Here is a 10,692-nt window from a genome sequence, read left to right on the forward strand (position 1 = left end):
GTTAATTTGCGTGGGCCTTGCGACGAAACGAAAGACGGGCCTCTGTCTTTCCTCGTTATTTTGCGATTAATCTTCGACGAACCGTAATCCTATATATAGGCGAAACCGCAGGCCCTCTTCATTTCCTCTCTATTTCCTCTCTACAGCCTCTCTATTTCCTCTCACCATGGTAAGTCTCTCATTCCTCTCTAAGTAGTTTAGGGAATTTAGATTAGGTGGTTAGTTTAGGGAATTTAGTTTACGAAATTAGTTTAGAAAATTTAGGTTTCGTAATTTTATTAATTACGTAGTTAATACTGTTCATAATTTTTTTTTTTACTCTTGACTTTAATTTAGAAATTTAAATTTTGCAGACTATTCGCAAGCACCAGCGTACTGCTCACTACTCGTATATATATATAATAAAAACTTTCTTAACTATTTTTAGGCCAAGGAGTTGGGACGTTTACCGACTCTTATGGAACTTTTCGATCGGACCCACAAGAACAAGGCGGGCGCATTTGTAGATGAGAAGTCTGAGAAGATCTACAATGATGTGGCAGCTCGTATTGACGAGCGTGAGACCCAGCTGGCGCAGGAGTCCGCCGACGGATCACCCGTCGTCTTATCCACAATAGAAGTGGATAGAATTTACGAGGAGGTAAATTTTATATAAATTTTTTATTAATTCCATTTTACTTTAAAATTTAAATTTTAATATATATTTTATTGTTTTTTAAGGTCGCTCCTAAGAAAAAGGGACGTGTGTTGGGGATTGGTTCCGTCAACGATGTTCCGAGAGCGACTTCCTCTTATGGCCAGAGACGGGATGATGAAGTCTCTCAGCTGCGCGACGTGTTGGAGACGACACAACATCAGCTGTCGTCGACACAAAACGAGTTGGCCTCGACAAAATCGTCGTTCACAGCTCGTATGACTGGTCTCGAGAACTTCTTGGACGTCATAGCGGCCACAAATCCGGAATGGGAGGCCATGTTCAGGACCATGAGACAACAAAACCCCATTCCAGGCGAGACATCCGTGCAAGTCAACGAGGAAGATCTCTCGAGAAGGAGCGAGGAATTCTACGACGCGGCAATGCAGCATTATTTTTTTTTTTGTTATTGTATTTTAAAATTCAAAACTTATTTATATATTATATAATTTCATTTTAATTCGGCCAAAAAAAAATTTTCTATTCGATTTAATTTCAATTAAAATTTTATTAATAAATTAAATAAATATAATTTTTATTTATAAATTCAGTAAATAGAAAACAAAGTAATTGCGTCGCTAATTCCCGATGTATTAACGAGGAAAATTAACGACGAAATATCGAGGAACAATTAACGAGGATTTTACGTGGATTTAGTTACGATTCTATTACGACGAATTGTTTTCGTGTTCCTTACGTTTTTATTACGACGAATTTATTTAGAGGTTTTTGCGGGTCTTTTACGACGAATCATTTACGAGTTTCTTACGAGGAAGCACAACGACCGCGTTACGTGGAAACCCCACGTGGTCTTTACGACGAAAACTTAATTCTTCTTTACGAGGAAAATATAACCTCGCTAATTAACGAGGAAATGGCGACGAATCTTCTCTTACAACAATCATATAACGACGAAACGTCTTTCATCGCCATTTCCTCGTAAGCCTTCTTTTCCGAGGAAATAACGACGATTTTGGCCGTCGTTAAATTTGTGTTTTCTTGTAGTGAATAGGTGCCAAAAGTCTGACACGTGATATATGTAGCATGCACTCCATTGCCCATGAAAGGACCTCGAGCTCCGAGTGAAGTGGTGAGATTCTTCTACGTTGGTTTCTTGCTCCCAATAATTGAGTTTCTCCTCTAGAGTTTATCCATGTCCATCCATAACCACTGAAGAGTGCGTCATGTGTCCATGAACCATCTATCACACATCTCTCAGAGATTGATACATTTACATGATGTTGTATTTCTGTTGGTGGTTCTTCCTGTTTCTGATTAGCTTCAAACCAAGCATGACACTATGACTCAGCGTGTCAGACAGTTTCCAATGAGCCCATATCTATCCCTCTGAATAACTTTTCATTTCTCGCTTTCAAAATGTACCAAATAATTCAAGGATATAGATCTCTATCCAGTTCAGGATCTTCAAAATCATTTTCGCCAGAATAGATAGTCTATATTTGTGTATTGGCTTGCATTGGGAAAAGCCAATGGTGGGGTTGCTGCTAAGACCCATGTCTGTAAGGCTGGTGGGCATTCAAAGATGGCATGGTTAAATTCAAAGTCTGAAGTTATGTTCGGCATGTGACCATTACAAAGATGGTTGAGAAAAAAACATTAGTTTTCATCAAGCATGAAATTGATATATATGACTTTGATTCATTTGTATTTCAATTTTACTTTAAGTTTGATATCACTTTTTAAATTTACATTTAAAAGATAAAAAAAAACATAAATACCTTAAATTTATGATAAAAAGAACTTTTCTAAATTATTATTACGACTAGTTTAATAACGTTTTTGGGTCACGTTTTCTCCCGCCTCCGGATAAAATTAAAAATTTGTACTAAAAAAGATCTTTATATATTTCAAGATACTAACTTAGATTTCAACTACAAAGACCTATAAATGGGTTGACTAAACCCTAAAAGAAAGGATCAATTATTGTTCACTTTCGACTATAGAAATGCATACAGCTAGAACTACGGTTTCTGAACAAATACATGGTACTCATGCTCTAGTGATCAATAAAACTCGACCCGTTAAATTTCCTGAAGAATCTTCTCCAAGAATCTTCCCAAACCATTTTTCTTTCAAAATTAAACTTAAAACTGAAGCACCTTTAGATCAGCTTAACATCACTTGGCCTTCCATACCATGCTATTTGGTTATTCTCTCGACATCACTTGCAGTCCTTCCATTCTAGCGTTTCACAATTGTTTCCAATATCGAAGAAGCAATTTCTCGACCAATGCAATTGATAATCTGACCGATTCAATGTGTACTCCAGAACCAATACTTTCTGAAGCCCTTTGTCCTTTGGACTTTGAATTCTCATTCTCGAACACTTCCATTTCTATTTTTGGCTTCCCGGTGCTTCTTGAATTTTCTAAAATCTTTAATCCTCTACTGGCCATTCTACTTCATGCAGTATTTACTTGTGCCAAACTAATTCTAATTCTTTATCCATATTTATTCACCCATTAGAATCATGATTGCTCATCAAAACCGTTTTGGATCGAATTTCCTTATTTGTCCATCCATTGGCCATTTTCGTGGCCATACCTCGACCATTTTCTCTTCGACCATTTCTTTGTCTTTGTTTATGTCCTTTTATTACATTCTCAATAGAGCATCTCCTACCTGATTTCCTTACAGTTCATTCCCAGATAATCAGGGATGTCCTTCTCACCCCGCCCACAAACTTTCTGTAAATGTATGATTCCGGTCTACCGTAAGGCACATGTTATCTTCCGAATTCACTCATGAAATTAGAAGATAAAGGGAAATTTTGGATATAATTAATCCAAGAAGAATTTCCTCCTTTTTACAGAAGGATCCTGACCTTCTCCTCATGCCTAAACATTTCATGGCCTTTGGGTAACATTTTCCTCCTGCGTCTAGGTAAAGTGGAATCTTATACTAAATTAGGGGTGGGCGTTTGGGTACTCGTTCGGGTTCGGGTCGGGTATAGAGGTATAGAGGTATAGAACCCGTTCGGATATTTCTGTACTTCGGGTCGGGTTCGGGTATTTTTAGTTCGGGTTCGGTTATTTCGGATCGGGTTCGGATATTTAGATTTTGAAAAAAAAATTAAATTTTTCATTTCTCAAATATCTTGTTTTTAAAAATATAACTTTCACTTAACTATTTTTTTTTTTTAATAGATTGAATGGTTAATAGATTTAGAATGGTAGTTATATTTTACTAACCGAAAAACCGAAAAAAATGAACCGAAACCGAACCGATATCCGGATTGAACACCCCTACTTGGAAACCTAATTCTCATTTGTGATTTTTGTTGTTAATCGAAAGTGAGGCAGAGTGAATCAAGAGCTCATACATGTCTGATCATCATTTCCACCCTTACTGAAGTCATTTCACGGTAATAATCTCTTACCAAAGCTTGGTTGTTAGTGAAGCTTGTTAAGGTTTGATGTTCAGAGTGAATCAAGAGCTGATAAAGGTTGTAAGCGAAGTTCGTTGACGTTTAGTGGAAGCTTTGTTGATGATTTAAGTTATTGAAGCTTTTTCAGTTTCGTATCCTTTTTATTGTTAGCTTTTTTTTTGTTTTGACTAAAACTTAAATCTTGATTTAGAGCTTTGTCGTATATCACACACCAAGCTTTTTGCTATATTATCTTGGTTCTCATCACCTGCCCTAGAGTGTCCGTAAGAAGGTTCAAAAAAACACCTCTCTTTTTTTTTTTGTAAAGTTGCTAGTGTTGTCTTTATAGTTCAGTAAAGAATTTTATTAAGGATAATGGATCTTTACTTTAATGGAAACTAGGGGCATTACGCGCCGGTTTCGGATATTTTATTCGATTGAAACATCAAAATCTTTGTGTTCTTGTACGTAGTAGTTAGGAGTGTCTGTAGTTAGTTGTGTGCGTTGTGGTTAAGGTCTTCGTTCTATGTGGAAAAGTCTGGTGGATATGTGTGGTTTTTTATTAGGTAAAGTTGCGTGAGTATTAGCTTGTATGTCAAGCAAAAACGAAGTTATTGTTTTTAATCGATTGTGATAAGCATTCAAATTTCATTGCATGGGAAAAAATATAGTTTTATTGTGTTGGAGCTATGAAGCTTTATTTTGTTAATTTTTTTTTTTTTTAAATTAAGAGGGAAACTAGAACAAAGCAACGGTTACAAATTTAAGATCAACATAAATCTTTAACTTGTACCACAAACCGGAAATGAGAAATTAAAAGGTAACGGGGAACATGAAAATGTAAACGCCAAAAACGTTTGGTGATAGCAAGTTACTTAATCCTGGAGATCATTGAAACCCAGCATCATCTTGTAGAACTTGGTCAGCAAAAAGAAGTGGAAACAGTTGGCGCAGACTGTGTTGTCCACTTCCTCTTGAGAATGGCAGTTCAGATCTGGCCACATCTTAAGAATTGAGCTCACATAGATATCCTTCATGTGAAGAAGAGGGTGTTCCAGAGACCGCTGGAAATTTGCAATGCAATCTACCACCACTGAAATACCTTGCTTTTGTTGATTATTTTAACCCCTTTCTCAGTCTGGCCGATGGCCATCAGAAGAACCCCATAAACATACCTTCCTTGGAGGTGACCACCCTCTGAGGCTGTGTGGATGTGATGTTGACCTAGGATCTGATTTTGAGATTGGAAGTATTCAAGCATACCTTTAACAAAGTGAGCATCAACATTGTTGGCTTTGATGCAGGTTTCCACCAACGTTTTGTACTTGTTAGCTAGAGCAGGCTTCTTTACCAAACGCGAGAGGTTGAGATCGTTGGCAACAGAGAAGTTCTCAGAACTGAAGCCGAGGCTTTTGCAGGTGATGATTGTATTGAAGTAGTCGATGGGGGAGGTGGAGCTTACTTTCGAAACAATTAAAAGATGCATGTCTTCAGGCATGGACTCAAGTGTAAGCATAATAGGTTGTTTTGGATTCATGGAAATGATGAAAAATTGTAGGGTTTTGTTTTTTTCTAAGGATGTTTCCGTACGTTGCTTGCTTTGGGCATTTGTTTATATAGCACCAAGGAGAAAGTGTGTTGTTTGGTTTTCATAAAGTTATTGGATTGTAACGCATATAATTGTTTCATGGAGTTAGTGGTAGCCATAATTGGACATATAAATGTATTTGGTTAAATGATTTTGACAGAGCCGTGCGAAGGTTTAATGGGGCCTGAGGCGAATATAAAAATGGGGCCCCTTTATAAATTTTTTTTTATCATAGTACAATATATATTTGAAAAAAAAAATATTAAGACAATAACTTTAAAAAACTAAGACAAAATTTTTCTTCCCTCTTTTTCAATAAACTCTTTAATCAAATTATCATAATCTAGATTCCTAACTAATTCTCTCTCGATCGATATAATTGCTAGACCATTTAACCTTTCTTATGATGGTTGATCGAAGATAAGACTTTATTAGCTTTAACTTGGAAAAGCTTCTTTCAGCAGTGGCGACAGAAACTGGAATCGTCAATAATATTTGATAAGCAATCCATGAGTTTGGATAACACTCTTCCCTTCCTTTCAAGAAGTTCAAAACTTCAAGAGGTCTCTTGTAATCTTGTGGCAATGCCTGGGATTCGAACCCGGGTCCGTATTGGGCCAAAGCTCCCTCAAGACCACTGGGCCGTCCTCACTTGGTTCCTTTTAGAGTATATTTTTACATTTAAAATCAAGTTTTATGTTATTTTTGGTAAATTTTCCTATATCGTTTTTGTTTTTTTATTGATTCAGCAACTAGTGTTTTTTAGCATTTTTTTGTTGTTTAACTGTAATATTAAAGTTTAAACGAGTTGCTACCAAACATCTGCACATGTATTATACAGCTCAATTTTGTCGTGAATATTACCTTTTGATAATAACTTTTTTCAAGACAACCTCTGCTAGCCTAAAATTCGATCGAATAACACTAAAGAGTCCCACTGAATTTGAATAGAGAATTAGTATATGATGATAAAACTACTATTAACTTGGCCCAAGAGGATGAATAATTCACTCTTTCTAGGGAAGAATAGTTTTATTGGAAGTAAGTTTTTGTTCCAAGAAAAAAAAACTGGTTCAAAATTGATTTGATAACATGAAAATGTTTTTACTCAAACGAAACCGTTGTATGTTGCAAGTTTATAGTAAAACGAAATCTATTTCCCCACGAGAACTATGATATAGCATCAGATCTCTTCCGAACTATGACATCGTTCTATATATCCCGAAAACAAAGTTTAAGATCTATTTCCCCACAAATCTTGGTTTTTTAGAAAAGCAGTAAAAACCATTAAACCTGAAAATTGAACCGGAAAACGGTTCAAACTAAATATTTGATCTAACATATTACAGATTCGTAAACCATCATTTAAAATACCCACTTAAACCGATATTAAACCAAATCAAACTGAATCACTATGGTCTAAGTCCTCTTCAATGTTTTCTGTCACCGGCAAAATCATTCACATCACCCAAAACTCTCTATGGTGGTCTCTCAGCCTCTAATTCTCAATCTTAATATTTGTTATTTCATTTGGGTCTGGAACAATGATGCGTAATCAAAGCTTACACGGAGTTGTCTACATCACGACAATCAAGAAATCAATGGGAAACTGAGAGATGTGGGAGATATGAGAGACTGATTTAAATCAGATTTAGAAAAATTAGGAGAGGTGAGAGACTTAAGCTTTATCTGCAGAGCCGTGCGAAGGTTTAATGGGGCCTGAAGCGAATATAAAAATGGGGCCCCTTTATAATTTTTTTTTATCATAGTACAATATATATTTGAAAAAAAAATATTAAGACAATAACTTTAAAAAACTAAGTATTATCTTGAACTTGATCATTCACGTCTTCATTCTCCTTTTCACTTAGATTATCATCCTCTTCAGTGACATCAGTAACATCATCTTCAACCTCCTTATCTTCTTCATTGACATCCTCATCATTTATTTCATTCTCATCTTCCATTGGATCATCAAACTCATCACCACTTCTACCGGATTCATTAAGATTTGCTGATTTTACAAGAAATCTGTCCATAGAACCTTGCATTGATTTCACCAATGCATCAACTCTGTCTTTTTTTTTGTCTTTTCTTGGCTCCTGATGCACATGATCTCGTTGGAGGCATATTTTCTGAAATTAATAATTAAACTTAAATCAACAAAGACTGAAAACTAAAAAAATAAAAAAATAAAAAAATTCACCACTTTAACAAAACTGATGATAATATAAGAGACACCTGTAGCACAGGATTGAGAACCAAGAAAGAAGACGTGTGTGCTTGCTTGAGAAAGATTGATGTGAACATTGCACGTAGAATACTTAGGAATATATACGAACCAAATATATTAAGTATAACTGCACTTTTTCCTTTTTATTTAGGAGTTTGACATATAAAACATATATTCCTTTTTTCAATTTGGAAAATTGACAATAAAATAAAATACTCATTTTTTTAAAAAGCAATGTAGATAATTGAACTTGTATTGAATAATAAATGGCAAACTTAAACCAATATACTACTAATAATTTTTGGAAATTTGGGGCCCTAAAAAAACTATATATTTTGGGGGCCCTAGGCGAAAGCCTTTTTGGATACACTTGAAGCACGGCTCTGGATTTTGACGTTACATGTATTTTGAATGGAGTTATTAACAATGGTTAATATATATTTTTTTTTAATCCACAACTATTACTTATGAATATGATTGTTGTAATTTATATTTTGCTATGGAATTAATAGAGTTGTAAGGTGAACATGAGATAAGTTTGTATGATGTGCTTAGGCTATAGATAAGTTGTAACGACCCGGTTCTCTTAACCGGATCAGGAATAAGTTGTAACGACCCGGTTCTCTTAACCGGATCAGGCTTGATTTTTCTCTTAATTAATTTGGACCAAACCAGTTATATTCCTTTTTGGTTTAACCAAACCGCATACATGTATATATAAAACGTGTGCATCTTCTTCGATCTAACCTAGCCGCAAAGAACCATCGACGATATCATTCTCTTCCTTAGCTCTCATGTATGCTTTCTCTCCATCTACCCAAGTCAGCCACTGTCACCGGAGAACCATGTCATCAACACCAGAGATGTAGTCATGTTGCCGGAAATGGCATAGTGCCATAAGACGTGGAGAGGAGTCAATTGTAACCGGAGCCGTATAGTGTCACCGCCACCACCATCAACACACAACACTTGATCTCTTGGTTATGGGATGTGAGCCGTGCTGTCTGAGAACCATAGACGCTGATCCGTTGACGTCACATATCCAATGCGATTTGGAGAACGTGAACAAAAAGGTTTTAATGTGTTATAATTAATTGCTTGTGTAGCAAGTTTCATAATTAAACTCTAGATCTATTATATTTTAATCATGTCTCTTGTTCTTATATGTTCTTTTTCGATCTGGTGTACCCTTGGTGAGAAGTCGAGATCCATGGCGAAACCCTAGCTTTCTTGCTGATCAAGTCATTTCGTTTATTGTCGGATTTGGTTCTGGTTCTACCTAATTGGCTAAGGTGAGGGCTATTCCGTTAAATCTCGAGCTAGTTTAGTACTACTATTATGGAAAGTTTAGTTTCGAAACTTGATCCGTCTACGTGAACCGAGTCTGTTTGAGAGTCTTGTTTGTTTATTATTATTATTGCTTGTTAAGCCGGAAATAGGATAATAGAGGATTCAACGGTTGAATGAGTTGAGTGATGTTAGAACTGCTATATATATATATATATGTATATAAATATATAAGTCCATTTGTGTGGATTGCGGGTGCACAAAGACGTTTGTGTAAGACGCCGACGAGCAGTGTGATTGCGGGTGCACAAAGACGTTTGTTTAAGCCGCCAACGAGCAATGAGATTGCGGGGATACAAAGACGTTTGTGTCAGTCGCCGACGCGCAGATTCTGGGAGTACAGAGATGGACTATTGTACGCCTGGAGATATACATATATCCTTATGAGGAAATGCGGGGTGCACAGAGTAGCATGTACTATCAGCGCACTGGATGTTTTATGTGGTGTATTAGACATTGTGTTTGTTTCATGCTAGAACTATGCCTACATAGTCGTAGTGCTATGTACTGAGTCAGTGGTTTGCGGTTTAGCATCCCATACCTCACGGAGTAACTCCCCTGTTACTCACCCCTCTTTCTTCTCCTTGCAAGTGAACATGACGTGTAGTTGGATATGTGGACGGATTGGTGTCTTGGGATCGTTGTATTTTATTTCGGTTTTAATTAACTTTTCGATTTAATGTATTTGGTTTTAAATTATAATCTTGTTTTATTTGGAAATTATTTGATTAAAAGGTTTGACATTTTATTCGGTTTTATAAATCAGTTTAATTTGGTATTTTTCGGTTAGTACCACACCGTTCCCGAGAGAGGATGAGACGGGTGTTACATTTTGGTATCAGAGCGGGGTTCCGTCCCGGCTCTGACCCGGGACGGCGATTAATGGGACTCGGATTTCAGTAAATTTTAATATTTACGGGGATAAGAAAAATTTCAAAAATAAAAAATAAAAAAAGATGACACCCTTCTTTAGTATCACTCGGGTAGTTATTAGCTTATCTAACTCTTTTATGTTCGCAGGAGAAGGCGAAGTTCAATTCGTTTCCATTGTATGTTTTTATCTCTTGTTATTAATTCTTTCGTAGCCGTTGAAGTTTTTCTCGGGTTCCATATTGAAATTCGGGACGAATTCTGGTTAAGTGGGGAAGAATTGTAACGACCCAGTTCTCTTAACCGGATCAGGCTTGATTTTTCTCTTTAATTAATTTGGACCAAACCAGTTATATTCCTTTTTGGTTTAACCAAACCGCATACGTGTATATATAAAATGTGTGCATCTTCTTCGATTTAACCTAGCCGCAAAGAACCATCGACGATATCATTCTCTTCCTTAGCTCTCATGTATGCTTTCTCTCCATCTATCCATGTCAGCCACTGTAACCGGAGAACCATGTCATCACCACCAGAGATGTAGTCATGTTGCCGGAAAGTGCATAGTGCCA

General features: G+C 36.3%; 2 protein-coding genes across 2 annotated transcripts; both read right to left on the reverse strand.

The window, feature by feature from the left end:
• Nucleotides 1–4,957: 4,957 nt before the first annotated feature.
• On the reverse strand, nt 4,958–5,580 carry LOC106308649 (F-box protein At2g35280-like). The gene is made up of 2 exons (XM_013745789.1): nt 5,185–5,580; nt 4,958–5,113 (listed from the first exon to the last, which is right to left on the reverse strand). The coding sequence occupies exons 1-2, from the start codon at nt 5,578–5,580 to the stop codon at nt 4,958–4,960; spliced, it is 552 nt and encodes a 183-aa protein (XP_013601243.1).
• Nucleotides 5,581–7,487: 1,907 nt separating this feature from the next.
• On the reverse strand, nt 7,488–8,284 carry LOC106308650. The gene is made up of 2 exons (XM_013745790.1): nt 7,912–8,284; nt 7,488–7,805 (listed from the first exon to the last, which is right to left on the reverse strand). Exons 1-2 carry the CDS (start codon nt 7,978–7,980, stop codon nt 7,488–7,490), a joined length of 387 nt encoding a protein of 128 aa, XP_013601244.1. The 5' UTR covers nt 7,981–8,284.
• Between the last annotated feature and the right edge of the window lie 2,408 nt (nt 8,285–10,692).

This window comes from Brassica oleracea, chromosome C8, assembly GCF_000695525.1.
Source record: "Brassica oleracea var. oleracea cultivar TO1000 chromosome C8, BOL, whole genome shotgun sequence".
Taxonomy (NCBI): domain Eukaryota; kingdom Viridiplantae; phylum Streptophyta; class Magnoliopsida; order Brassicales; family Brassicaceae; genus Brassica; species Brassica oleracea.

Coding starts and splice junctions, on each gene's coding strand:
- LOC106308650 (XM_013745790.1), bottom strand. CDS start 7,980: ATGTTCACATCAATCTTTCTCAAGCAAGCACACACGTCTTCTTTCTTG. Junction 7,806..7,911: donor TTCTCAATCCTGTGCTACAG/GTGTCTCTTATA, acceptor TATTAATTTCAG/AAAATATGCCTCCAACGAGA.
- LOC106308649 (XM_013745789.1), bottom strand. CDS start 5,580: ATGCCTGAAGACATGCATCTTTTAATTGTTTCGAAAGTAAGCTCCACC. Junction 5,114..5,184: donor AAATAATCAACAAAAGCAAG/GTATTTCAGTGG, acceptor CTTCACATGAAG/GATATCTATGTGAGCTCAAT.